Raw genomic sequence first — 24,176 nt, 5'->3', positions numbered from 1 at the left:
ACATCTCATTACTCGATACACCACCTAAAAGCCCAACATGTTCATCAAAAGGGCAAAATCACGTCCATCCCTTCGTCAGCGGGACTCCGACCTGCCGGAATCATCAAATGTCGGGTCACCCCTCGCGAAGAGCAGTGTCACAGCTGAAGATGCCGCCGGGGATGTCAGTATGGAAATAGACCCAGATGTGTCCAGTGGGAGTATTATGGAACGCAAGAAGGCTCAGAAGAAGGACAAACAGCGGATAGGAGGCAAGTCCAAAAGCGCTGGGTCGAGTAGATTGAGTTTCGGTGGTAGTGGTGATGGTGAAGAGGAAGGCGAAGCGTTCAAACCCAAAAAGAGTTTATTGTCACAATCCATCAAACTCCCCAATCCACCTACTCCATCTTCTGGAACTTCGACACCTTCGACATCCGGCTATGGTAATGGGATGTACTCGAGAGAGTATCTATCGCAGCTCAAAGCTTCTACACCTTCCCGAGCACCTCGTACGACCGAGATAGCGGATGATGAAGAGCAAGATGAAGATGTAGACTCGAATGGTTTAAGCAAAATAGCGAGGGATAAATACTCATCCTCGATAATAGAAGATACCACTGCTGGTATACCTGACACGGCGGCTATCGCAGCTGCTAAAGCGAAACGTCACGCTGCATTAGAAAGCTCAAAACATGGTGGGATGGGCGAAAATTACATTTCGTTAGGTAGTGGGAAATTAGCGATCTATGATGGGGACTCTGGACCACATCCTGAGAGCAGACTGATGAGGGAGGATGATGAAGAAGGAGATGGAGACGAAGGTGAGCTTATATCCTTCACTTGACTGAATACTGAGAGATGTAATCTAACTGGAAGAAACGTAGATATGGCTGAATACACCGAAGCAAAAGACAAGTTGTATCTTGGCAGGGAGGCGAACAAGGCTGCCGCAAGAAGACTGAAGGGGGAGATCGGGGAGATGATTGCTGATAGGTCAGTCGAAAGCCATGAACCTGTCATAAAAATACGTCAAACTAAATTTTGTTGTTTTACAGGGAAGCCGAAGACGAAGACGACGAAGAGACCTTGGAGTGGGAGCGGGCTCAGATACAAAAAGCTGGCAGATGGGAAGATGAGAAGCCTGAGAAGGTTGTGAAACAGGGGTATAGGCCTGCTCCAAGTGAGTACCGGAATTTCTATCCACAATGACGTGAACACCGCTGATATCATGTTAGTGCCGACCGCTCGACCAATACCAACGATATCTTCGGCCCAAGCTCGACTAGCAAAATCTCTCGCTGATTTGCAGATGACCAAATCAACCAACGAGCACAATTTGGAGACAGTCGCTCGGGACCTAGCATCTTTGGAACAAGAGGAGAGGGAGCTTAAGCAGGAAGTAGAGAAAGTAGAAGGAAAGAGGGAATGGGTTGAGGAGTTCCGAAATTGGGTGGAAATGCTGGGTGGTTTCCTAGAGGAGAAGGTGAGTCATTTGCCCCTTACCTCTGGTCTACAAAGATTGGCCATCGCAGCTGATCACGCATATATTGCTAGTTTCCAAAATTGGAGAACATAGAAGCCGATTCTATATCGCATCTCAAAGAGCGTGCCCAAATGGTCAATTCTCGTCGATCAGCAGATGATAGCGATGATCTATCATTGTTCCTCGGGGTTGCTGCGCCAAGGGCGGAGGAAGATGTGGAAGATGAATTTGGGCGTTCGGCGGAATCGGAAGCTGGACCAAGCTCGATTCGACGTAAGATTCGCCGAGACGAGAGGGTGGCCAGACGAGGCAAACGTCGTGCTAAGTCTACCAAAGCAATAAACGAGGAGGAAGGTCATTCGACGGACTCAAGTCTCGCTGAAGGTGATCAAGAGGATTACCGATCTGCCCAAGTAAATCTGGAAAGGAGAGTACATGCGTTGTTGGACGATGTGAAGGCTGAGGATTTCCGTGATCCCGACAAAGGTTTGGCGGTGAGATTTGGTGGATGGAGGAGGAGGTTCGAGGAGGAGTATGTGAATGCCTTTGGTGGATTGGCGTTGGTTCAGGCATGGGAATTCTGGGCAAGAGGAGAAATGGTTGGCTGGGAGCCTTTGCGAGTAAGTTTAGCTGGACTTTGATTGGTTTTAACCACGTTAGCTGATGGTTACAATGTTCAGAGCTCAAAAACTCTCGAATCGTTTTCGTGGTTTCACTCCTTGCATCATTACTCTCATCCGCCATTATCTCGTACTGGTCAACCTGATGAGGACGATATGGATCTCGATGAAGAACCCCGTCTTGGCCCAGATGGAGATTTGGTGGCATCGATGGTCTCTTCCGCGGTCGTGCCGCTACTTACCAAAGCATTTGAAGCGGGTGCTTATGATCCCTACTCTGCGGGACAGACTAGAAGAGCGGTAGATCTCGTTGATGTGGTGAGGGAAATGATGGGTAAAGATAGTAGAAAGTATACCGTGAGTGATTCGAGACGGTTTTGTCAAGCGGATGGTACTGCTGACACAACTCAACAGGCATTGCTGAAGGCAGTACTGGGAGTATATCACGAACATCTTCTATCACTGTCGTCCACCATATCGTCCATCCTCGCACCTGCTTCTTTACCACCTCCCGCATTCGATCCTGCCTCTCGTCCAGCGATGGAACGCTTCATCACTCGACGTATCAAACTGATCAGGAACATGGCCTTGTGGAGACGAGAAGCGCCTCAAGAGACTAGAGAGCTGGTCATCAGACTTGTGGGTGAGGTGTTGAGACCTGTACTGGGTAAAACATGGGATGGAGGGGGTAAAGAGATGGCTGCGAAGGTAAGTTGGCGAAGAGGCATCTATGTTTTGACTTGTATGATGCTAACATGATGCTTATGTTTAGGTGTTAATGGCTGCTACTGGATTACTGAGTCCAGATCTCGTGGGATGGCTCCAGCAGGGTCCAGGTAGTAGGTGGTGAATTAACGATAAATAACGAATAAAATGTAACCTGTTGTATTTTGTGATGGTACTGATGTTCTCTCCATTGACTGACTGACGATTGTAGAATCAAGGATAGACTAGGGGTCAAAATATGCTTTGTTGGGAATTCTGACTTGTCGATCTGATTGTCCATCCCTCGTATTCCGTTCCTTCACATCTACATCTACACCACCGGGGTTGCAAGTCATTCATGACCTAGATCAAATAATCCCTTCGTCCCTTCCACTATACTCCGTCCTCTATTCTACTATGGAATATGAGGTCGGACAAGGAGAATCTCAGGACGAAGTGGACTTTGCATACCCGCGGAATATCGACAGAAGAGCATTTCTGACCCGTCTATCAATATCTTTCACCCATTCGAGGACGATGCCTCGTGCTGGGTGGAGGTAAACACGATGAGATGGGCTCGTTCCGCTCTTGACATTTTCAAATGGACCTACGCAATCGTATTTGATGGCCAAAATTGCCTTGGTATTGACGTATATACAACAACTACATGCATGTAACATAAATACTAATGCTTGATTAACATACTAAAGCCTGTGCTTGGGGAGTTGTGAAAAAATTAGGGAGGGTGAAATGAGATACTGTCAGAATGATATAAGGCGACTTTTTTTGTATTCGTATTTGTCTGTGTTTTTGTCCTTTTTGCGTAAATCTCTTCATTCAGTCTCATCTTGGTCTAAAGGTCGATCAACTTCCCATCCTGCACACTCCACCCGGTCGTATGATTATTCGCCAAATGGACGAGATGTTCGTACTCCTCCAATCCAGCAGCCATGCACAGCTCCTTGAATTTGCCTTCTTGGTGGATCAGTTCGGTAGGCGCACCTTGCTGGATCAGTTGACCTTTGTCCATCACTAGGATCTTGGAACACGGCATGATGGTCTGGTATGCAGAATTGCATCAGTACGAGTCGGGAATCAGGGGGACGCAGGTATTTGGACTCACCCTAAGACGATGAGCGATGATCAGGACGGTGGCGTCTGTGAATTCCTCATGAACTACTCGGCTGATCTCTGCGTCGGTAGCTGAATCGATCGACGCGGTAGCCTCATCTAGGATTAGGACTCGATGTTTCTTGAGTAGTGCTCGGGCGAGGACGACAAGTTGTTTTTGGCCTGCTGAGAGGCTGTGAAGTAGAGTTCATGGCTTAGTAAGCTATGTTGACGTTTACCCAGTACAGAGAAGAAGTACTAAACTCACTTCTCACCGCCACCCTTGATCTCATAATCCAAATTCTTGAAGATATTATCCTGCTGTTGACCGCCATTACCATTCCCATTACCACTGGTATTTTCCACGGCAGTCCCAGATCCCTCATGGACGGAAGAAGCAGAAGATGAAGGCGAATCGGACTTTTTCAACAACTGGACTTGGTGCAAGGCGTCGTACAGTTGTTCGTCAGAGTACCTTCCTTCGATGTCGAGGTTAAGACGCAAAGAACCGGATAAGAGGATGGGATCTTGTGCGATTATACCTAGTTTGGAACGGACCTGACCTAGTGGGATTTTGGAGATGTCTATACTCGTAGTTCAAAGGTAAGCACAAGCTCATTGGCTCCTTCAGCATTAAAGTAATGGCTATACTGTACACTGAAGCTGGCTGAACTAATAATGTGGGTCGAAGAAATTCCCACTCACCCTTCCCATCAATCTCGATCTTCCCTTCGGTAATATCCACGAAAGAGAAGAAAGCCTTCGCCAAAGTCGATTTCCCACCACCGGTAGCACCTACGATACCCACCCGTTGACCACCAGCCACATCAAACGAAACATCATGTAAGATCTCTGGCATATCCGGTCCATACCTCACACAGAGATCTTTGACATCCAAAGCACCATGTTCGGGCCATCCACCCAGCTCCAAACCGGATTCATCCCCGTTAGCGTCAGAGGCATCTTCATCCTGATCCCATTCTGGGATACTAGCATCGTCCGCTTCTAGTGCAGGGCCATCTTCTCTCTCGAGCGTACGGTATTCGGATGCTCTCTCGAGACTTACGCCCTTCCATTCGAAGTTTCGCGTTTGGATTAACATCCAATTGAGATTGTTTGATACGGTTCCTACGAAGGTTAGGACGAAACCTGCCGTTGCGCCTGTTGTGGTTGATCGCGATAAAAGGAGGGATAGGGCGGTGATCCGGAGAAGGGTGTCGAAGACTTGCAAGCTGACTGTTTGAATATAAAGTAGCACGATCATCAGTGGGTTTGCAGAAAGTATCGAAGGGGCTACGTACGATACAGCCATCGGGCAATAGCGACTGTCCAAACCATCGCAGTGAGTTTCATGTTAGTCCATCTCAACAGATCTATGTATCGGATCGACGCGTCAGCTCTGCTATACCATAAAGCCAGGTTGGGCTAAAGACACACCATCAATGAAGACCGACTGAGCGCCGAAAGCTCTGACCACAGAAGTACCAGCCACAGTCTCGCCGTAGATAGCATTGATCGGTCCGGGGATGATGGCTTGTAATCTCCTGATCTGTCTCGAAGAAGCTCTGTACCATCGTGCCTAAAAGATAGCAATCCGGTCAAACGTGAATCCAACTTCTTAGAGGGAGTCGGATACTCACAGGTCCCCAAGAAGCTATGATACAGGCAATAGCGATGAATGCGAAAGCCCAACCACCATATATTGATACTGACAACAGACTGATCGTCACTGTTCAATGCAGAGAACTCAGTCAGTTGGGAGTCACGGAATGAGATGGATTAGACACTTACCGTTCATACCGCCCTGGGCGAATTCGCCTAAAAGTTCGGAACAATCGAGCATGTCGTTCTGCAGGAAGATAGATTCAGCTATCATTGGCAGCACGAGGAATTCGGGTCGGACTGACCAGGTCTTTACCAAATCTCTGGACGATGGAACCTGCTCTGGTTTTGGTGAAGAAGATCATCTTGGATCGTAACATGGATTCGAGCATTTGGCCGTGGATCTGTGCATATCCAGCCGTGTCATCAGTTTATCAATGCTTAATCGTATACAGGCCACGGAACTTACAAGCCTCATTGCCCGCATGCCTCCGAAGAACCTGAAGCATTGGAATACGATACCAAAGATGACTCGGGCGAGGGATAGCTGCGTACATATCGGATTCAAGACTCAGCGCATGCGAAGGTAAGCAGGTGTAACAAATGTTCACTCACGATGGCATAGAGTGATACCCAGAAAGTAACGCTGTGTTCCTTAGCTGTCTTGCCACCATCCTCGGTACCGGTCCACAGTCTATTCCATCGTCATCAGCGTAAACCAGCCCAAAACAAACCGAGATGCGCAACAACTCACGACAAGACCGTTCGTTCAGCTACAGGTGTCAAAGTCGTAACAAACATCAAGACAATCACAACCGTCCAATAAACCCCTCCGCCATTGAGCGCTAAGAGGTTATACCAATGTCTTATATCTACCGTACCCGTAACTCGCTCCTCCTCCAATATCAGTTGACGAGGTGTTTTGGGGATGGCCATTCGAATTTCAAACTTTTCAGCTTGTTCCCTTGATTTCTCGGAAACTTCATTCTTCTCGACCTTCTTGGCCACTTCCTGTGCTAATTCCAATGTCGAGGCGGATTCACCTTGGTCAGAGAGATTAACCATACTTGGCATTCTCGAGGGCCTCCTACTGGGCATCCTCGACTCAGTCCTGAGATGAGACATGTATTCGCTGTCCAGTAATTCTCGACCTGTACCGTTGAACATGCATCGTCCGTCTTCAAGGTAGACCGAGTGATCGGCCAAGGGGGCTAGGGCTTCGATCGCGTGAGAGGCAATTATGATTGTTCGACCGGCTAGTAAGGGGGACTTGAAACAGTGTTGAACAATGTGTTTGGAAGTTTGGGCGTCTACCGCGGAGATCACGTCGTCGAGGAGAAGGGTGGAGGCGCGAGAGTAGACGGCTCGGGCGAGACTGACTGTATGCGGAGTCCAGGTAAGCTTGTCCTTGTACCTGAGAAGGGCAGTGACTTACCTCTGGCCTTTTGACCGCCTGATAGGATCTTGCCTCTGCAATACAGTATATCTCGTTAGAATGGAATCCGTTAGATGATGCTCAGCTATCAACCTGATGCAACTCACCTTTCCCCAATCTCTGTGAGATCAGCATCCTCAAGTAGCTCTAGATCAGGCATCAGTCCAGTAGCGAAGCACACCGCTCGGTACCTTTCGAAATCAAGTGGTAGACCAAAGAGGATGTTGTCACTGCGATTGGATTCAAGGGTCAGTATTCAAACGACATTGCGACGTATCTGAACAATCTACCGAATGCTTTGACTGAGCAACCAAGGTGTCTAAAGCAAAATCAGATGTCAGTACGTTGGCTACAATACATCTAGGCTGCATTAGCTTTCGCTCACCTGAGGTACATATGCTACAGCGCCCTTGATCAGACTCCAGTCTTTCCCGTCTAGCTCTTTTAGGCCCATAACTGGAGAGACGGTATACGAGATTTTACCTTCGATCAACCTCGCTTCTCCCATAAGCGCAAGAAGAAGCAATGATTTTCCCGAGCCAAACTTCCCAGCGACCAGTGTGAATTGCCCTCTCGGGAATTTGACGTCCAGATCTTGAAGCCTGAATCCCACGTTATTATCTGAGGGAGTGGAAGTGCCAGCGGTAGTGTTCTCGTTGGGCGAAGGAGTCGAGTCCGAGGTGTATGGTTTAGGTACATCCCATGCGACTGTACCTTTGACGTATAATGCTTCGTCGTTGTTGGTGAAATCTTCACTGGCTGGTTGGGAGAGGTACTGGACATCGGTGGTACTTAGGAAAGTGGCGATTCGCTTGGCTCCTAGGATATCTTGCAGGAGCTCAGCGATGGTTGCCGGGAGGTTGAAGAGGGCGACTCGCAGTTCTGCACATTTGAGTAATATCATCAGCACTTGGGATTGTATTTCTGGGCAATTCGCTACTTACCATCAAACACAGCGATCGATGTCTGAGTAGTAATGGAAGAAACCATATCCGTCAGTTTATGCCTCTTATAAAGCAGAAACAACTTACAAACGCAATAGTCGCGGTAAGTTCCTTCTTAGCGATAAGGGTGTAATGGGCGAAAGACACAATGACCAGGATGACTGGTGCGGCGGTACTACCATATCTCAGAGCATTAGCCAAAACCGCTTCGTGTTTGAATTGGAAGGAAGGAGGACGAAATCAAAGATATTGTAACTTACTATAATAAACTCGAAAAGTAACCTATAACCTGAGCCAAAATCATTTTATCAAACTCCCTTTTCCTAACACTACTAATCCTCTTGAACCAGAACTTCTCAGTAGCCATCATCTTGATCATTGATATCGCTTGAATCGCTTCCTGCATGAGCGACACCCTCTCATCTCTTATAGCTAGACGTTTCTCAAAGACTTGGTATTCCCATTTCGTCAAGAAGTACGCTGGTGGACAGGTAAATATTAACGTGGCGAAGCCCCACATTCCGGAGGGACCTGTAAAACCGATATCCATCGTTAGCCCTCCAAGGAGGAACAAATCAATTTTGGTTGAGAATAAGGATCTCACCCAGTAATACCCAGATATATGCGCAACCCAGACCCAGCTCCAGCACAGCCCTGAAAAGCTCACTTCCTGTCCATCCTATTCTCTGAACACTCGTTGCATCGGAAGAGATCAAATTCAGGATATCAGCTTTGGATTGCACTACTTTCTCTCCACCTTGTTTCTCACTTGCAGCGAACAAGTTTCGAGTGAGAACTTTCCTATTGTGAGCGCGCATGTACAAAAATTAGTGATTGTTTGTGAGGTTGAAATCCGTGAAAGGGGATGCTCTTACTGAAACAGCAAAAAAGAAGTATGAGAGTTGATCCTCGGTCCACCATAGGCCGTTTGCCTGTATAGCGTTGACAAGAAGGAAAAAATCAGCATTGGACTACCTCTTATACCTGCTTTATCGGTGAGCGGGATCAACGCACAGGTTATACTGTCTCATAATTATCAACTTGCTGCCGAAAGTGGTGATTACCATTAACGATGCGAAGGCGATAGCTGCTTTTCTGGATGAAGTCGAATCATCCAGAATAGCTAGTATCTGTTGGAGACACACATGAGGGATATACCATAGTGGGCATAGAAGGATGGAGTAGGTGAATGCTAGGTGGGTCAGACGGTTTGTCAGCACGGGACATCCACATCCCCTTGATAATGCAGGAGTGAGAAGACAACGACCGGAACGTACCTCTGATCACAGTGGCGCGTTGAGGCCACCAGACAGTATACAGCAATGACCAAGTCTTGTGTCTCTGCCATCTCACCTCATTCCCTGTGTCGGCTGAAGAAGTTGACTCGGACATAGTCTGATGATAGATATTCTGAGTTCGTAGATCTCTCCCACAGGCAGGTAGATCGGTGATATCCACTTGATCCTGTCGAGAAGTCTTTATGATCATTGGAAATACAAAGCCAAACAGTAGCTGACTGAAGATCGTAGTTGTCTCTTGTTCAATCACATTACCAGACTGATGTTGATGCAACTCAATTGACGGATCGTCCTTCAGAAGGTTGGTAACCGGTCTGGAGTACATGGATGATAAGTCGACATATAGATTGGGACTTGTAAGTATATTACCACATAGCGTTATTTGTAACAGATATCCTCCAAGCAAGGCATACCGGGTCCAATGAATGGATACTGCTTCTTTGGGGAAGAGGTATCTCCCGATAGTCTGGAAGTAAAGATGGAAGATCATGAAGCTTGAAATGTTGAAGATGTGAAATGTGAGTGATTTGTGAGTCGATAGGTTCTTGGTTAGTAGGTAAGCGGAAGTCAGACATAGGAGATAGATGGATACGATGCCTTCTACGATAAACCGGGTGAGTTCGAGATGATCAGTGAGAGCGGGGTTATGTTTGATGGCAGTGTAAATTTGGAAGCCAATGATGGCGAGCGTCGCGAGTAAGAGCAAGGATTTTGGGAACAGCACCTGCCAATAAAGTCGATCAGCGCCCTGTGGCTATGAAAACAAACAGATGCGACCAACCTTCTTCCAAAAAGCGGCTACCTCGACGGGCTCACCGTCCTCAGCCAGATCTTTGGGAACTTGTTCACGTATTTTCGCATTCAATTCATCTTTCTTCGTTTGATATCCCGGACCGGACGATTGGTCAGGTAATTTGATCCTGCCTTGTCTGATGTTTGTGTATCTTGTAAGCAGAAGAGCGATAAGGGAGAACAGCAGGGTAAGAAGGAGTATGAAGATACATGTGATATCGACCACTTTTGACCAGGGTACGGAGGATAGACCCATTTTGGGTATCGCGTGTGTTGAAGTCGTTGATGTAGAGTAAGTGTTTATTGGCTGATAGGTGAGTAATAAAGATCGAGGGTCATACAGTATCTTTTTATTCCGAAATGGAAATTCTTTTTTTACAAAGCAACGAAGTACAAGCCCAGCATCGCGATGCTTATATCTCATTTCGAGTCGATGTTTACCAGCTCATACTGACGGAGCTCATCTCGCCTCGAAGGAAGAGCCGGAGCATCTGATCAAAAGAGGTAAATTTGTCCTTCTTTGTGGTGTTCATGGTGTACGATGACTCGCTATAAAGGATCTGGGATGAGTAGACCGAATGAAAGGAGACCACGAGAAAAGAGGAAGGCTTAAGAAACGCGCTGTGTCTGTGTGTTAGGCGTTGTGGCTGGTGTGTGGGATGATTAGTATCGTCGTGGGATTCAGTTTGATCGTGAGATTGACGAGCCCATCATCGAGTATGGCAAGATAGTAAGGTTTTGTTGAGCATACACATACATGAATGTTGAGGCAGTGGTTGGCGATCGTACTCATACTGTATCATGGTGAAAGTTTCGGCTAAAAATATGGACTGTGCTGTCCGTTCGCCGCTTATATGGTGCTGGTTTATCCGAGATCACCGGCAGGATGACTCTGGTGATCCGTGCACCGACGATACCGTATGACACTTAGGATGATAACATTGAAATATTGCATTTTCTTTCTTCTCCGTGTTTGTTTATCAGATCTCTCAACTTGGGTCCCCGTCTAATTGCACTGAACACAATACCATGGCAACTCTACCTAGGAAACCACTGTTGATGATATGCGACGTCCAAGAACGATTCAGTGGGTGCCTCTCTTCATCTCGACGTGTTTCTTGTGTCTTATCTGATGTGAGTTATTTTGTGATATCTAGGATCGGCCATCTATGGTTTCGATCAGATGAAAAATACAATATGTAAGATGGTGGAAGTGGCCAGAGTACGTTTGTTTGCCTGTACACTATATATCCATCTACTTGAGCTACTCGGCTGACCTGGCAGATAGATACTGCAGGTAAGATCACACGTATCTGGAGACTGTACTGTATCACATATCCAGGAACCTGACGAGTGAATCCAGATCCCAACGTTGATCACCGAGCAGAATCCCAGAGGCAAGTCTCCATCTGTATCGCTAGACTGAGGATCAACCATGCTGATGTCAAAGTTGAATTAGCACTCGGCGCTACCATACCTGAAATCGCCAACTTACTAGATTCCTCAAGACACCTGGGCACGTATCCCAAGACTCGAGTGAGCCTCATCTGTCAAGCATCACCAATGACTATTTACGAATAATGATTGTGCTGATGTATCTGAGATTGTAATGCTAGTTCTCAATGGTGAATGAAGATACGAAATCGGTGCTGGATCAAGGTGCATCTGACACCTTCATCGTAACAGGTATAGAGGTAGGTTGCAATATCTACTCCACCCGATCATCATAGCAGATATCGCTCTTTAGATATACTAGGACTAATCCCTCGGGATGTCTTCATCTACAGTCCCACGTATGCGTACTCCAAACGACCCTCGACCTACTCCGTCTACCATCCGAACCGGATGTCTACGTCCTATCAGACGCGATCTCATCATGCAACAAACCTGAAATCGCCATAGCCTTGAGGAGGATGGAATTGGCAGGTGCCAAAGTGACGACTAGTGAGAGTATGATCTTTGAGTTGTTGGGTGAGTTTATTCCCTCCTTTCCCACTTCGATGTTTCATACTGATGTCGAGTGGTATAGGCGACGCAAATGACGTGAATTTTAAGGCTGCAGCGGGGTTGATCAAGCAGGAGAAGACGAAGACAGCGGATGCCCTCAGGACATTATGCGTCGAGCACGTATAACGAGAGAATTGGATCTGCCCATATGAAAGAACTGGCTTTCCGATGCATATATGTATGTATTCTACCTAGCAATGTTGTGATCTATCCCTCTTAGCACCTTCATATATCCCGATGTAAGCTTTCCGACTCGATCTGCCCAGCCTATAACTCATCATGCTCCATGCCCATCTGCTGTTTCACCTGCTGCCAATCCGCCCACTTACTCGCATCCTCCATCATGCCCTCCATGTCACTCGGGTCAAATTCGATCTTCTGGTCCTCGTCAACCTCATCTTCAGGTATGGGGCCTGAGGCAGTTGGTGGTGCAGGTCTGATGTGAATCTTGGGTTTAGCGGAAAGTGATACGCCAAGTGATCTTCTCAGAAGAGCCTCGACTCTTTCAAAGTAGCTATTAAATACGATATCAGTACCGGGTAAATATCTTGCAAGGGTCCAAGACAACTCACGTAGTAGGATCCGCCACGCTAAATCCACTTCTTACCAAACTAGTATCGAACAGTACCCTAACAGTCTCTCTCAACTCTTCCTCCTCTTCACTGGTTCGCTTAGTATCTTCATCCTCGTCATCATCAGCTTGAGGTAAATCCAAAACTCTTTCCAGTAAACCCTCTATGAGAGGTGATTTAGGGTTGATCTCCAAGACTTTAGGTAAGTTCTTCATAGCGTTGAACATCGGGTCATCCTGCGAGTCGGTCTGAGCAGACATAATACGTTGCATGTTCGCTGACCATCCCCAGGAATCGACAATGATGGTACATGGAGAGGTGACAAGTCGGTTTGTAACCGTGACTAGGCATGAGGATCAGCTCAAGCTTCACTCGGGACCTGAACATCCAGCCAGCACTCACCATCGTTGATCTGCCCGGCGAGATCCTTCTTCAACCACTCGATCAAAGGTCTAAAAGCGATCTTCTGAGCTTCCAACTCTTTCTTCTCAGCTTCATTCTCATCCTCGTCACCGTATTTTAACCCCTTCTTCGATACGTCTTGTGTGGTCATTCCCCTGATACCGAAAGGTAATCAGCTTCTCCGCATTCTCTTGTAAGACAGATATATAGTCAAGCAGCAACTCACATGAATTGATCCAAAGAAGCCATCATAGGTTCATCAGAAGGCAAGTTCAACAACAACACCTCATACCCTCTTGCATGCAACTTCTCGACGAAAGGCGATTTAGCCAAATCTCTGGCGGTCTCTCCCACACCGGCGATGTAGTACATCTGCTTCTGACCTTCTTTTCGATTCTCCACATACTATCGGCATCAGACTGGTCAGCTTATCCTCTGCGCTATAAACCAAACAAAAATTGAATAACACAAGTACTTCTAATAAACATTACTCACCTCCTCCAGAGTAGTATAATTACTTCGGGTACTTTCGAATCTCAATAACTTGGCAATCTTCAATTTATCCTTGGGACTATCCATCAACCCGATTCTTAAGGCATTACCATATAGTTTGGCAATCTCTTTATAATTCTCGGGTTGATCATTCGATACTTTCGTGAATAGATCAAGTGCTTTTCTCACAAGGATACGCTGGAGTTGCGAAAGAAATCGGTTGTTCTGGAGAGTCTCTCGGGAGACATTGAGGCTACATAGTCGGAAGGTAATATTGGTAAGCTTGGCCTTTCACCATAAACGTGAATACTATCTTACGGAAGATCATCGGCTATGTTTGGCAAGCAAATCGTGAATCAGCTTTTTCATATCTGGAAATACAAAAGACACGATAGGCAACGACGGAAGGTGAGATACCCACCATCAACAGTAACCTTCAGGTAACTCAACCATCGAGGCATAAACTCCTCTCCCAAATCATCAGTGATGAACACTCTTTTGACCATCAGTCGGACGTTGTTGATACCGCTTGTCATTTTCGACCAAAAATCCTTAGGCAACGAAGAAGGGATATACATGATTGCTCGGAACGAGACTCCAGAGCCAGTATCACCCTGTGAAACGGTATGAGCTGTCCGATCCGTCATAGGATGCAAACCGAAGAGAAGCTTACCTTGAAATGCGACCATCCTAGGGGTTCACCTTGGTCATCCTTCGATACAGCTTGGTAGAATGCTTTGTACTCTTCGTCGGAGACTTCTTTAGGTTCTCTGCCATTACAGCCCGTCTAGTCAACTTCAACCCTGATGTCAGGTTTTCTAGCTGAGACGTCACTCACCTCATCCAGATCGGAGCTTTATCATTGACTCTTATCCAGCTTTCCTCCTTGACCTCTTGTATACTATTTTCCTTTGGTGTAGTCTCATCAGTGTCAAGATCATCGGCAAACTCATCAGGATCGCCGTCTTCGACAGGTGACTGGGGTGGCGGAGTGGGGACTTTCGTAATTTTACGGTCTTTGATGTAGATAGGGAAGGTGGTTGAGAAAGTGGAATGTTTCTCACTTCAAGGACGTATCAGCGGTGTTGACTTGGGTTACGAGTACAAAGCTAGTTCACTTACATCAACGACTTCAACTTGTCAACAGATAAGAACTCTGCTTCCTCTTCGCCTATCTCCAATACTATCTCCGTACCTCTTCTTAGAGTGTTTCCTCTCGGATCGGGGAATACGTCGAACGAGTCTCCTGTTGAGGAAGATGTAAAGGTATGCTGAATAGGATCTGGGTTGGAGGAAGTGGCTGGAGGAAGGGACGATACTCGGACGGTGGGTGATACAAGGAAACTAGATGTCATGTTAGCGGTGGGTACTGTTCTGGTGGAACTGATATTGCAGCTTACCAACTGTAGAAACCGAGACCTGACCCCAGCCAATCTATCAGCCATGACCGGATGCGCCAGTTGAATGACGATTCGACTCACCAAACTGTCCAATCAAATTCCCATCGACCCCCTGCCCCTCCTCAGCCTTCTTGAGAAACTCATTCGTCCCACTTCTAGCTATCGTACCCAGATTCCTCGTCAATTCATCTTTACTCATCCCAATCCCGGTATCTCTGATCACAATCTTTCCAGTCTTGGGTTCCAACAAACTTTCATTGGGATTAGGAATGACTTCAATAGTGACATTTCCTTCTCCTGCTGAGAGGACTGATCGATCGGTTAGGGAGACTAATCGTAGTTTCTCTAACGCGTCGTTGGCATTGGACAGTAGTTCTCGTAGGAATACGTCTTTGTGGGAGTAGAGGGAGTGGATGACTAGGGATCGGAGTCTGGTGATGTCGGACTGTACCAGATACGTACGAGAGTATGTCAGCTCACTTCGATCCTACGAGGAACATCTGTCGAAAAGCAGCTATACTTACCTCATACCTGAACGTCTCGGCTCCTTGGTTCGCTTGAGCAGATACGAAGCCTCCTAGGATCGTCGTAGCTGCGACGAAGATCTTTGATAGCTTCATCTTGCTGCTTGATAACGCTGATCTGCACTTCCTGCGATGTATGATCGGTGAGCGACAGAAAGATCAAGCTTTAGCCTGATGAAGAGCACCTCTCAACGTCATTCATCCATCCACCCATCCATTCACTTCATTTACCATTTCCGTCTACCAACTTTAATCTTTAATGAAGCGTGTCCTCAAGTGATGACGTGGAATAGGAAAGACGCGGGGTAAAGCTGGGGTAAGCCTACTCGTAAGATTTGATTCCGCGGTTCGTGTTGTTGTTCGCTGTTCGATGATACCCTATGATCGGACCTCCACCCCGAAGATTCAAGTTACGATCTCAAAAGCTGGCTATAATCTTGCATCCCTTTACTTTACGAGAGAGAGTCAAGGACACACTACCGTACAAAGGCATTGACAGGCTATCACAAAACTGAGAACAGACCAGCGCAAGGACACGCATACCACCATAGGAAGATATCAGGAAGTAAATATTGTCAGCTTACCACCACAAAACTCGTCATGCCCCATTCAGCGACACTACAGGAAAAGCAGAGGAGAGAGGAACATCAGCAGCGAGCGGTAAGCTGGCGGGAAATGGGAGAATTCTTATGTTTAGACAGCTGATGTAGATATTTCAGTACGAGATACAGCTGGCGGGTGGTATGCAGGTAAGCTCCCTCATTCTGTCGCGGATGGTTCGCTGATCAGTATATTGCAGGGGGCAGCGAGGTGGACGGTGTACGGGGCGATAGCCTGTGCTCTGGGGCATTATTCATATCCCCCTTTTGCGTGAGTTCAGCTCTTTGGTAATATTAATGGAGACATAGCTCACCTTCAATTCCTTCTTGCGGCATTGTAGACGTCAGACGCTGGGATTGAAAGCTTTTCTCGTTAGTTCAGGTAAGTTAATTATCCGACAGGTCAGATGTATGTCTCATAGAACGTCTTTTCCAGCAACGATATTTGGTCTAGTAGTTGGAGCAGGTGAGCCTATTTTTTTCTTTTCTTCTGACCTTCCTCGGATTACCTATCTACCCCCCTTCCGTGTTCAAGTCGCATTCAATTCATCGCATACCCTCACATGTACGCACGATTGGACTGAATTTGTATATGCTCCCATACAGACAACCACCTACTGAAATACGAAACCCACCTACGAGAAGCAGAGAACGACATCCGTCGTCAGGCGAGAGCAGCACTAGCTATGCAAGGTACGATAGCATCGGAAACGGAGATAAGGAAATGGAGAGAAGCGAATAAGGATAAGCTGGAAGCGCAGGCGCAGGCAGCAGCAGCTCGAGCAGGATCGTCATGATTGTGTATATCTTGGTGAGCCCTAGCATCCGGAATGCCTTGCTCTGATTACTGATAAGACCGCTTAGCATGTAAACCATTTAGCATGTATACGACACACGCATTGGATTATGATATAACCGTGTATGTAAGCGTTAGAGTGTCCGGGATATGACACCGAGGCTAATCACTTCCATCCCACGATTGTTCGTCCCACTCTCGCGACTATTTCATCCTGTAAGATCAGTTATCTGGACAACCTAGTAACGTGTAGCAAAAGCAATTCTCACCTTGGACCACTTCAATCTGCTGTGATCTTCGTAATCGTCCTCATCCTCATCGTCCTCCTCATGACCAATATCCTGATACTGATATTCCACATACTTTCTCTTCACCGACTTCTTCTTCTTCGCCAATTCACCCCACAATGGATATCTTCTGGGATCATCCATCTGATCAACCAGGAAGCTTTCCATAGCTTTTTTCCGACCAATAGTCTTCTTAAACTGATGGAAAGCTATTCTGGCCCACCTCTTCGATTTTTCAATATCACCATGAATAGCATACACTTCATACATCTTCTCGTAGATTCTCCCCAAGGCGTTGAACTTCTTCTCCTTCCTCAAGAAAATTATACTTCTCTTCAACTCTTGGAGAGCTTGATCCTTTTCCCTTGCGTATGCTGTGATACTGGTCCTGAGGACCTTACTTCTGATTCTCACACACTCCTTCAGTCGTTCATCGCTGGCTAAGATTGAATCCGAAGGCAGTGAACACGATTCGCATTGACAGTCGAATCCGAAGTCATCGAAAATCTTCTTTCTTCTGGAGACGGATGGTTTGATCAAGTCGTTGTTGGAAAGGTACGAGACGGTGATCTGGGTATTGGGCGGGATATCGGTGTATGCGTATAATCCTATTTTTCGTGTTATCATCTCACGTCAGCTCATCCTTGTCTACCTTATCTTGATCTACAGATTGAATCTTGAAAGAGGGATACTGTAGTACTTACTCATCTCCGTATCCTCCTCATACCAATACCACCCCGCATGCGGCGTACAACAATGATTGACCCTCAAGAGCATCTCGAACAGTCCCACTGAACGTACCACGCCATCCCCCTCATCGGGCAGGGGGATCGAATTGGTATTAATGACATTCATCGTCTGACTCGTCTCCCCATTATCTCGTCTCTGATGCAGACCCCAGAATATCGCTTGGTATTTGGGTGAGAGGGCGTGGAAGGCTCGATGATATTGCGATTTAGGTGGATTATAACCGTCCTTGTCCAGGTTTAACAGGAGGAATGGCGATTCTTTGAGAATGAGCTTTCCTTTCTTAATGTCGATGGTGGAGTATAGACCGTTGCCTTGAGATTGCGATTGTCTCATACGATATCGAGTATGATTGAGCTTGGAGGATGTGACATTGGGGATAGGCAAGGAAGTGTTGCGGTTGGCAGAGGAGATGGAGCAAAGAGCGAAGGGACCTATAGCGGATCGGGGAACGTACGATCGGGGGACGTACGACCCTTGATGGTTTGGCATGATGAGATGAAGGGCTATTACTCACGAGGTCGAGGGGTTAAGAGGATAATGTTGAGGAACCGAAGGAAGTAGAAAAGAATGAAGGAAGACAGATTAGGATTAACGAGAAGGAAGAGGGAAGAAAGGTAGATGGGTGTGAGCTGATGAGAGGTGCACTGTACGGTAAGTGTGAGTCTGAAGTCTACGCCGCACAACAGGATCTCTACCGCAATCTGGAACATGCAGAATCATGATAGCGAATAGATTCTAGCACAGTACGCAAGACGTTTTGCTTTGACGTACTTACGATTTCACATGTACCACGCGATATGCATTACAACCATGTATAGTTGATGGATGACTATGAACCAAGGTAACTTCAGGAATTTACGTGTTATAAAAGCACAGGACTATGACACTCTCCTCTTCTTCACCTTCCTTTCTTCATCCGGATCTACGAGGCATTCCCAACCCTCACATAAGCTCGGATCCCGAGCATACATCGCATACCTCGTCTCCCTTAAAGCTTTATCCACCCCCCATATCCGCGTATAATGATCCAAAAGTCTTCCTGCTACTTCCTCCGCTTCCACTCTTTTCCCATGACACGCATAAACCGCCAGAAGCTGATCGTAAACTTCACCAAATTCATCATACTTCCTTTCCTGCTTTAATATATCCAGAGCTAGATCCAAAGCCTTCAACGCTCTGGGTAGTGATTTGGCGTATTGCTCAGCTGGGGTTGACATCCATTTATCCCTTAGCGATTGGTACACTTTCAAATTTTGGTCTGACCTCATCATCTCGGATGGTGATCGGGTACATGCCGAACAGAGACACTCGAAACCGTATCCCCAGAGAAGCTGTTTCTGTCGCTGGTTTGTAGGGTAGGTGACGTCGTCGATGTATGAGACTGTGATTTCACAGCCAGCGGGAATATTGGTGTAGGCGTATAGATCTGCAGTGTGACAAACATCTCACGTCAGCTTACTTCACTATGTTAGATGATTGCGCTCAGGATCGATAAACTGACGAAGCATTTGTTCATCCTGGTACCATGCCCATCCGGCATTTGGGCAGCAGGAGTGATTGATCCTTGAGATGATCTCGAAAAGGCCTAACGATCGCACTTGGGATGTGTGCTCCGGTTGGAGTGGTATGGCATTTGTTTCGACAATGTTAACCAGAGGGTCTGGATCTGCATCTTCGTCTGTGCGTTGATGCAGGGACCGAAAAAGGTCTTTTTGGGATGTTGACATTTCGGTGTACACGGGGTGGACATGTTCGGTTGTGATGTCTTCATCTTTATGATTTACTGGTATCAAAGCGAAGGGCGATTCTCTCATTATCAACGTTCCCTTCTTGATCGTCTGAGTAGAGCTGAGGCCCAAATTCTTATCGTCGAAAGTGGAGAGTTTGCAGAGAAGTTTCGGTGAAGCAGGCGGCACAGGATAAGGCGATTCGGATCGAGATGGTGTAGGAAGGGGACCTGCGGGTCTCGTGCGGGGGACAACATCCGGTTTATCTGTGTCGAGGCCATGCCTAGATGGCGTGTTGTGAGGTACACGATGTGGGGTCAGTCGTCTTGCTGTGACATCTCGGGAAGAGGCGAGTACTGCGTTTGGAGTCGGTCGTGTTGATGGAAGTGGAGGAAGCGCTGACGTTGCCGATAACGGAGTGAGCAGCTGAGGGTTGGAAGAAGACGAATATTTGTGTCGGTTGCGATCGTGCACATTTGCGAAGGAGGTCCTGTCCAAAAGTGGTGGTCTTTTTTTGGCAGTGGTATCGATAGAGGCAGGATTTACTAGTACATCCTTCGTTCTGAATGATAGATTACTTGGTTTTGGTGGTAAGTCGGATGATCGTGATGGACCAGAAACTTGAGAAGTACCAAGCGCCTTTTTGCCAACGTTGGGACATAGATCTTTGATGCGTCGGGAAGAGATCGGTTTCGGATGGAATGGTACTGAGCAAGAGCTATCATTAGATTGGAATTGGTAAACCGGCTGAGGGGGTCTAGCTTGAGGATCTATGGCAACTATCGATACGTGCTTTCTCCACATCCTGATGGCTGTAAATGGTGGTGTGAGCAACGTCAACTAGAGCTCCAGCGATGAGGGGATGAGGAATGTACGAACGTGATGACAATGTCTATGATGACGGGCTGATGATAGCTGGCTAGTGAGAAACTCGATTAGTGATGACCAATGGTGGTGTTTGATGTGGGTGGATGTGAATCGAGAGATTTGAAAGGATCAATTGACTTGAGTGACATGTTGAGTATAAAAAGGAAAGAGGAATAAAGATTTAAAAGACACTTCGAGCAAGGGTTTCTATACCTTTTATTCTGCTGTTCGAGAGGTTGTTTATCATTCAACGTTCGTTATCTCATATCAGCATACTACACCAGTAATCGAGTCAATGCGTCAGTCTAGCCTATTCCGTCATACGAACATCATTGTTGATGGATATTGTTTGAACTTTTCATCTGTTTGATCTACATCAGCATGCTCATCAAAAGTCTTCCACCATTTTCCTCTGCTCTTCTGCCGTCTAGTCATCAAATGCATGTATATGGTCCATTAACTGATTGATCGACGCACAGACCTTTTGCCTCGTTTCACCTCGATTTCATCAGATTGTTCACATAAAACGTGTATGTCACGTGGATATCTATCTCCCCACCCCCAAATGAGTCGGTGCCTTTTATCCGATATTTCGGATCAACATTACGAGTACTAGTTCTCGAGCACACAATTTCCGAAACGACCTTGAAACGACGCTCTCTTCCTCTTCTACCGGTCGAACTGTCTGCTTATTCATCTATTCATCTGGAAGAACAATCGAACGCTTCTGTCTGAACTGTGCAGAATGGTCAGGAAGCCTAGTATAGCAGAATGTATGTCCTCTTTCCCCTCGCCCCGTGCCCGGTGCTGTCGGAAGCAGTTGATTGATGATTATGCTGCAGGCGACCGGATCATGACTTCCCCCGGGTCAATCTTGGAGATGGAAGAGAAGGTTCTGCATGGTAGGAGAGTGAGGGTATGGAAGCATGTAAGTCGTTGAACTGATGGAATGCTGTATGATTGATTAGTAAAGGCTGATCGCAACTATAGCTTCCTCCGACATTCCGTCAATTCCTTCTGCACACCCTTCACACATACTCTGATCGTCAATTCTTATCCTCACCTTTACCTGCACCCAGGCGACGTCATCCCTCATCACAGGGCGGCTCATCATCTGCTCAGACCGATGATTCAAGAGAAAACGTGACGTTCGGTCAAGTTTTGGAGAAGAGCTTGAGGCTAGCTGCGTGGATGAGGAAGAGGGGTTTGGGAGTTGGGAGTAAAGTGATGATTGGAGGTAGGAACTGTACAGGGTGAGTGGAAATGCAATACTCTCTGTACTTGATGCTTGGTACTGACTGTAATGATAAGTTTCATCGTAGCATTCGTTGCGACCCATCTGATAGGAGGAGTAACCGTCTTCCTAAATGCTTGGCTGTGAGTATACATTGAGTCCTTCCTATCCAATATAGGTCGAAAGTGAGCTAAAGAGAGTATCTCGCTAGGCCCCGAGAACAGCTGATATGGTCGATACGTATGACGAACCCATCCCTCGTGCTGCTAGACGAAGAAAGAGCGGAGATTCTGGGACCGTATCAGTATGTCCGAGAAACTGATTTACCAGATGTAAGTCAAACGATATTTCACTGCCTATCTCACAAGACTCTCAACCAAATCTTGACCTATATAAGCATTCTCCACTTGTTGATGCTGATTTCACGTTAGATGTTCTGCTGGTCCGGATCCTCCTATCTGCCCACCCTACTAGACGTATTCGACACTCCTGTAGATGTGAATCCCATACTACGAGGAGATGGCCTAGAAGACTTGGGTCCAGAAGGTGACGCCGTGATCTTCTTTTCTTCGGGGTGAGTTTTTAGCTCTTTGAAAGACAGTCCTGATTTAGAGCTGACAGTGCGACTAATTCATAGTACAAGTGGTTTTCCAAAAGCTGTATTGAGTACGCAGAGAATGGCATTATCAAATCTATGGTCTGGAATGGTTGGTAAGTTGACCTTAGACCACTCTCACATTGTGCCTATTACCCTTCTACCCTATCGTGGACGGGATATGCATATGAACTATGACTTATCCTCAATTCACAGCCCCCGCTAGAGCAGCCTTAAGAGCAGGTCTGCCTATACCACCCTTACCGAAACCCACGGATCCCCAGCGCACTCTCCTCCTTGCGATACCGCTATTTCACGTGACAGGATGTTTGTCTTGGCTTATGAGAGCCTTTTTCGCTGGTTCACGGGTAATCATGATGAGAAGGTGGAATACGGAGGAAGCTATAAGATTGATAGTCAAGGAGAATGTCAGAGTGATAGGAGGGTGAGTCACTCCGTCCATTTTGCTGATCAAATTGGTGTGAAGCTGAACCTAAAACAGAGTTCCCGCGGTGGTGTCCTCCATCCTTCAATCCCCCTCATTACCGAAAGATCAAACCTTCGATACGGTATTTTACGGGGGTGCACCACCAAGCTCGCATATGCCCAAGGAGGTGAAGTCGAAATGGCCAAAAGGGGGATTGTGAGTGCGATATAAAGATGTATCTGAACATAGCTGATGGTGTGTCTATCTATGTACCAGAGTACAAGGCTACGGCTTAACCGAGACCAATGCCTATGTGTGTTCGATAGCGGGGCCAGATTATCTCGATAGAGTGAGTTATCTCTTCGATTAGCTAAAGCTCTGTTTTGTCGTTGCAGAGGTATCAGCTAATTCTGGGTGATACTCTAGCCTGACAGCACGTAAGTATATATTCTACTGTTCAGCTTTGTCCCAAGAGTCTTGCCAAATTAGCTGAATCGAGTGCTTAGAGGGCCGCCCGTACCGATATGCGATCTGAAAATCGTGGATCCAACCACAAGACAGCGTCTACCTACTGGACAGGTCGGGTTGTTATTGGTAAACGGACCTCAGGTCATGAAATGTTATTTAGGTGACGAAGGTGAGTATATGACCGATTCTGCTAACTCGTACTCGACAATGTGACAATTACTGCCAGCTGATGCTCTGTGCTTTGCAGTGGCGACAGCCAGAGCTATTGACGAAGATGGATGGCTGGATACGGGGGATATCGGGTGTGTGGACGAGGAGGGATTCTTGTATATCAAGGATCGTTGTGAGCTTTCTTTTACCGAAGAGGCGTGCACGGACCATGCTGATGTGTTGAATTCGGAATGGAAACAGTGAAAGACGTGATCATACGCGGAGGCGAGAATGTAAGTTCCTACTCTTCTCCCCACTTCTCATACTGTAACGAAGATACGGGCCATACACCACCAATCGAATAAATGGAGACCTCTGAATCTGGACAATTCGATAGACTGATCTGACGATATACCTTATTCTGGTCACTAGATAACCTCATCCGAAGTTGAAAACGCCCTCTACGCCCTCCCCTACATCGCCGAAGCATCAGCCGTACCCCTCCCACACGATCGTCTGGGCGAGGTCGTCGGTGCTGTAATCACCTTACGCCCGTCTCAGAATCACACCAGGCAGATAGAGGAGAGGAAGATTATAAGTGATATCAAGGCTAGAGGGACGTTGGCTAGGTACGCTGTACCGGAGATGGTCATGATTCATGAGGGTCCTTTACGTGAGTATTGAGGATTCTGTGCCTAATATCAGAAATACATCAGATAGTGCTAGATGCTGATTCAGAGGGTGAATGCTCAAATAGCTAAGAACGTTAATGGCAAGATCTTGAAGAAGGACTTGAAGTTGATAATACAGAAACAATGGGAGAAGAGGAAATTGGAAAGATCTGAATTTAGATCGGGAGCAAGTCGATCAGGAGAGATTGCTGTGAGAGCTAAATTGTAGACAGAGGGGTT

The 24,176-nt window shown here is 46.8% G+C and overlaps 8 protein-coding genes across 8 annotated transcripts; 4 read left to right on the top strand and 4 right to left on the bottom strand.

The window, feature by feature from the left end:
• Window positions 1-37: 37 nt before the first annotated feature.
• On the top strand, window positions 38-2,932 carry I302_108717 (uncharacterized protein; the record flags this gene model as incomplete). Its single annotated transcript, XM_019194443.1, has 8 exons — window positions 38-800; window positions 864-972; window positions 1,035-1,159; window positions 1,215-1,462; window positions 1,534-2,082; window positions 2,143-2,439; window positions 2,497-2,790; window positions 2,855-2,932. The coding sequence occupies 8 exons, from the start codon at window positions 38-40 to the stop codon at window positions 2,930-2,932; spliced, it is 2,463 nt and encodes an 820-aa protein (XP_019043279.1).
• A 708-nt stretch (window positions 2,933-3,640) lies between these two features.
• Window positions 3,641-10,224, bottom strand: I302_108716 (uncharacterized protein; the record flags this gene model as incomplete). Its single annotated transcript, XM_065870720.1, has 24 exons — window positions 3,641-3,847; window positions 3,911-4,091; window positions 4,166-4,481; window positions 4,603-5,133; window positions 5,199-5,270; window positions 5,335-5,476; window positions 5,538-5,626; window positions 5,689-5,746; window positions 5,805-5,903; window positions 5,969-6,046; window positions 6,115-6,193; window positions 6,254-6,878; window positions 6,935-6,969; window positions 7,042-7,164; window positions 7,225-7,253; window positions 7,320-7,816; window positions 7,879-7,900; window positions 7,966-8,053; window positions 8,139-8,409; window positions 8,483-8,679; window positions 8,754-8,810; window positions 8,893-9,070; window positions 9,156-9,900; window positions 9,958-10,224. The coding sequence occupies 24 exons, from the start codon at window positions 10,222-10,224 to the stop codon at window positions 3,641-3,643; spliced, it is 4,986 nt and encodes a 1,661-aa protein (XP_065726792.1).
• Window positions 10,225-10,997: 773 nt separating this feature from the next.
• On the top strand, window positions 10,998-12,101 carry I302_108715 (uncharacterized protein; the record flags this gene model as incomplete). Its single annotated transcript, XM_065870719.1, has 7 exons — window positions 10,998-11,055; window positions 11,126-11,190; window positions 11,332-11,365; window positions 11,428-11,504; window positions 11,585-11,662; window positions 11,756-11,939; window positions 11,998-12,101. The coding sequence occupies 7 exons, from the start codon at window positions 10,998-11,000 to the stop codon at window positions 12,099-12,101; spliced, it is 600 nt and encodes a 199-aa protein (XP_065726791.1).
• Window positions 12,102-12,242: 141 nt separating this feature from the next.
• I302_108714 (uncharacterized protein) lies at window positions 12,243-15,461 on the bottom strand (the record flags this gene model as incomplete). Its single annotated transcript, XM_019194440.1, has 13 exons — window positions 12,243-12,489; window positions 12,548-12,890; window positions 12,950-13,104; window positions 13,176-13,354; window positions 13,445-13,694; window positions 13,760-13,772; window positions 13,863-14,055; window positions 14,115-14,211; window positions 14,280-14,504; window positions 14,564-14,785; window positions 14,842-14,860; window positions 14,923-15,286; window positions 15,366-15,461. The coding sequence occupies 13 exons, from the start codon at window positions 15,459-15,461 to the stop codon at window positions 12,243-12,245; spliced, it is 2,403 nt and encodes an 800-aa protein (XP_019043276.1).
• A 504-nt stretch (window positions 15,462-15,965) lies between these two features.
• On the top strand, window positions 15,966-16,761 carry I302_108713 (uncharacterized protein; the record flags this gene model as incomplete). Its single annotated transcript, XM_019194439.1, has 6 exons — window positions 15,966-16,025; window positions 16,085-16,114; window positions 16,165-16,235; window positions 16,306-16,346; window positions 16,401-16,430; window positions 16,571-16,761. The coding sequence occupies 6 exons, from the start codon at window positions 15,966-15,968 to the stop codon at window positions 16,759-16,761; spliced, it is 423 nt and encodes a 140-aa protein (XP_019043275.1).
• Window positions 16,762-16,922: 161 nt separating this feature from the next.
• Window positions 16,923-18,286, bottom strand: I302_108712 (uncharacterized protein; the record flags this gene model as incomplete). The annotated part of the gene is made up of 3 exons (XM_019194438.1): window positions 16,923-16,964; window positions 17,030-17,655; window positions 17,752-18,286. 3 exons carry the CDS (start codon window positions 18,284-18,286, stop codon window positions 16,923-16,925), a joined length of 1,203 nt encoding a protein of 400 aa, XP_019043274.1.
• A 389-nt stretch (window positions 18,287-18,675) lies between these two features.
• I302_108711 (uncharacterized protein) lies at window positions 18,676-20,328 on the bottom strand (the record flags this gene model as incomplete). Its single annotated transcript, XM_019194437.1, has 2 exons — window positions 18,676-19,223; window positions 19,299-20,328. The coding sequence occupies 2 exons, from the start codon at window positions 20,326-20,328 to the stop codon at window positions 18,676-18,678; spliced, it is 1,578 nt and encodes a 525-aa protein (XP_019043273.1).
• Window positions 20,329-21,136: 808 nt separating this feature from the next.
• I302_108710 (uncharacterized protein) lies at window positions 21,137-24,165 on the top strand (the record flags this gene model as incomplete). Its single annotated transcript, XM_065870718.1, has 15 exons — window positions 21,137-21,164; window positions 21,234-21,319; window positions 21,382-21,644; window positions 21,703-21,768; window positions 21,837-21,957; window positions 22,057-22,199; window positions 22,263-22,336; window positions 22,437-22,665; window positions 22,723-22,863; window positions 22,924-22,996; window positions 23,137-23,284; window positions 23,363-23,458; window positions 23,527-23,558; window positions 23,698-23,938; window positions 24,023-24,165. 15 exons carry the CDS (start codon window positions 21,137-21,139, stop codon window positions 24,163-24,165), a joined length of 1,884 nt encoding a protein of 627 aa, XP_065726790.1.
• Between the last annotated feature and the right edge of the window lie 11 nt (window positions 24,166-24,176).

Source organism: Kwoniella bestiolae, chromosome 8 (genome assembly GCF_000512585.2).
Source record: "Kwoniella bestiolae CBS 10118 chromosome 8, complete sequence".
Lineage (NCBI taxonomy): Eukaryota > Fungi > Basidiomycota > Tremellomycetes > Tremellales > Cryptococcaceae > Kwoniella > Kwoniella bestiolae.
The sequence above is the reverse complement of the archived record's forward strand: the minus strand, read 5'-3'. Positions and strand labels throughout refer to the sequence as shown.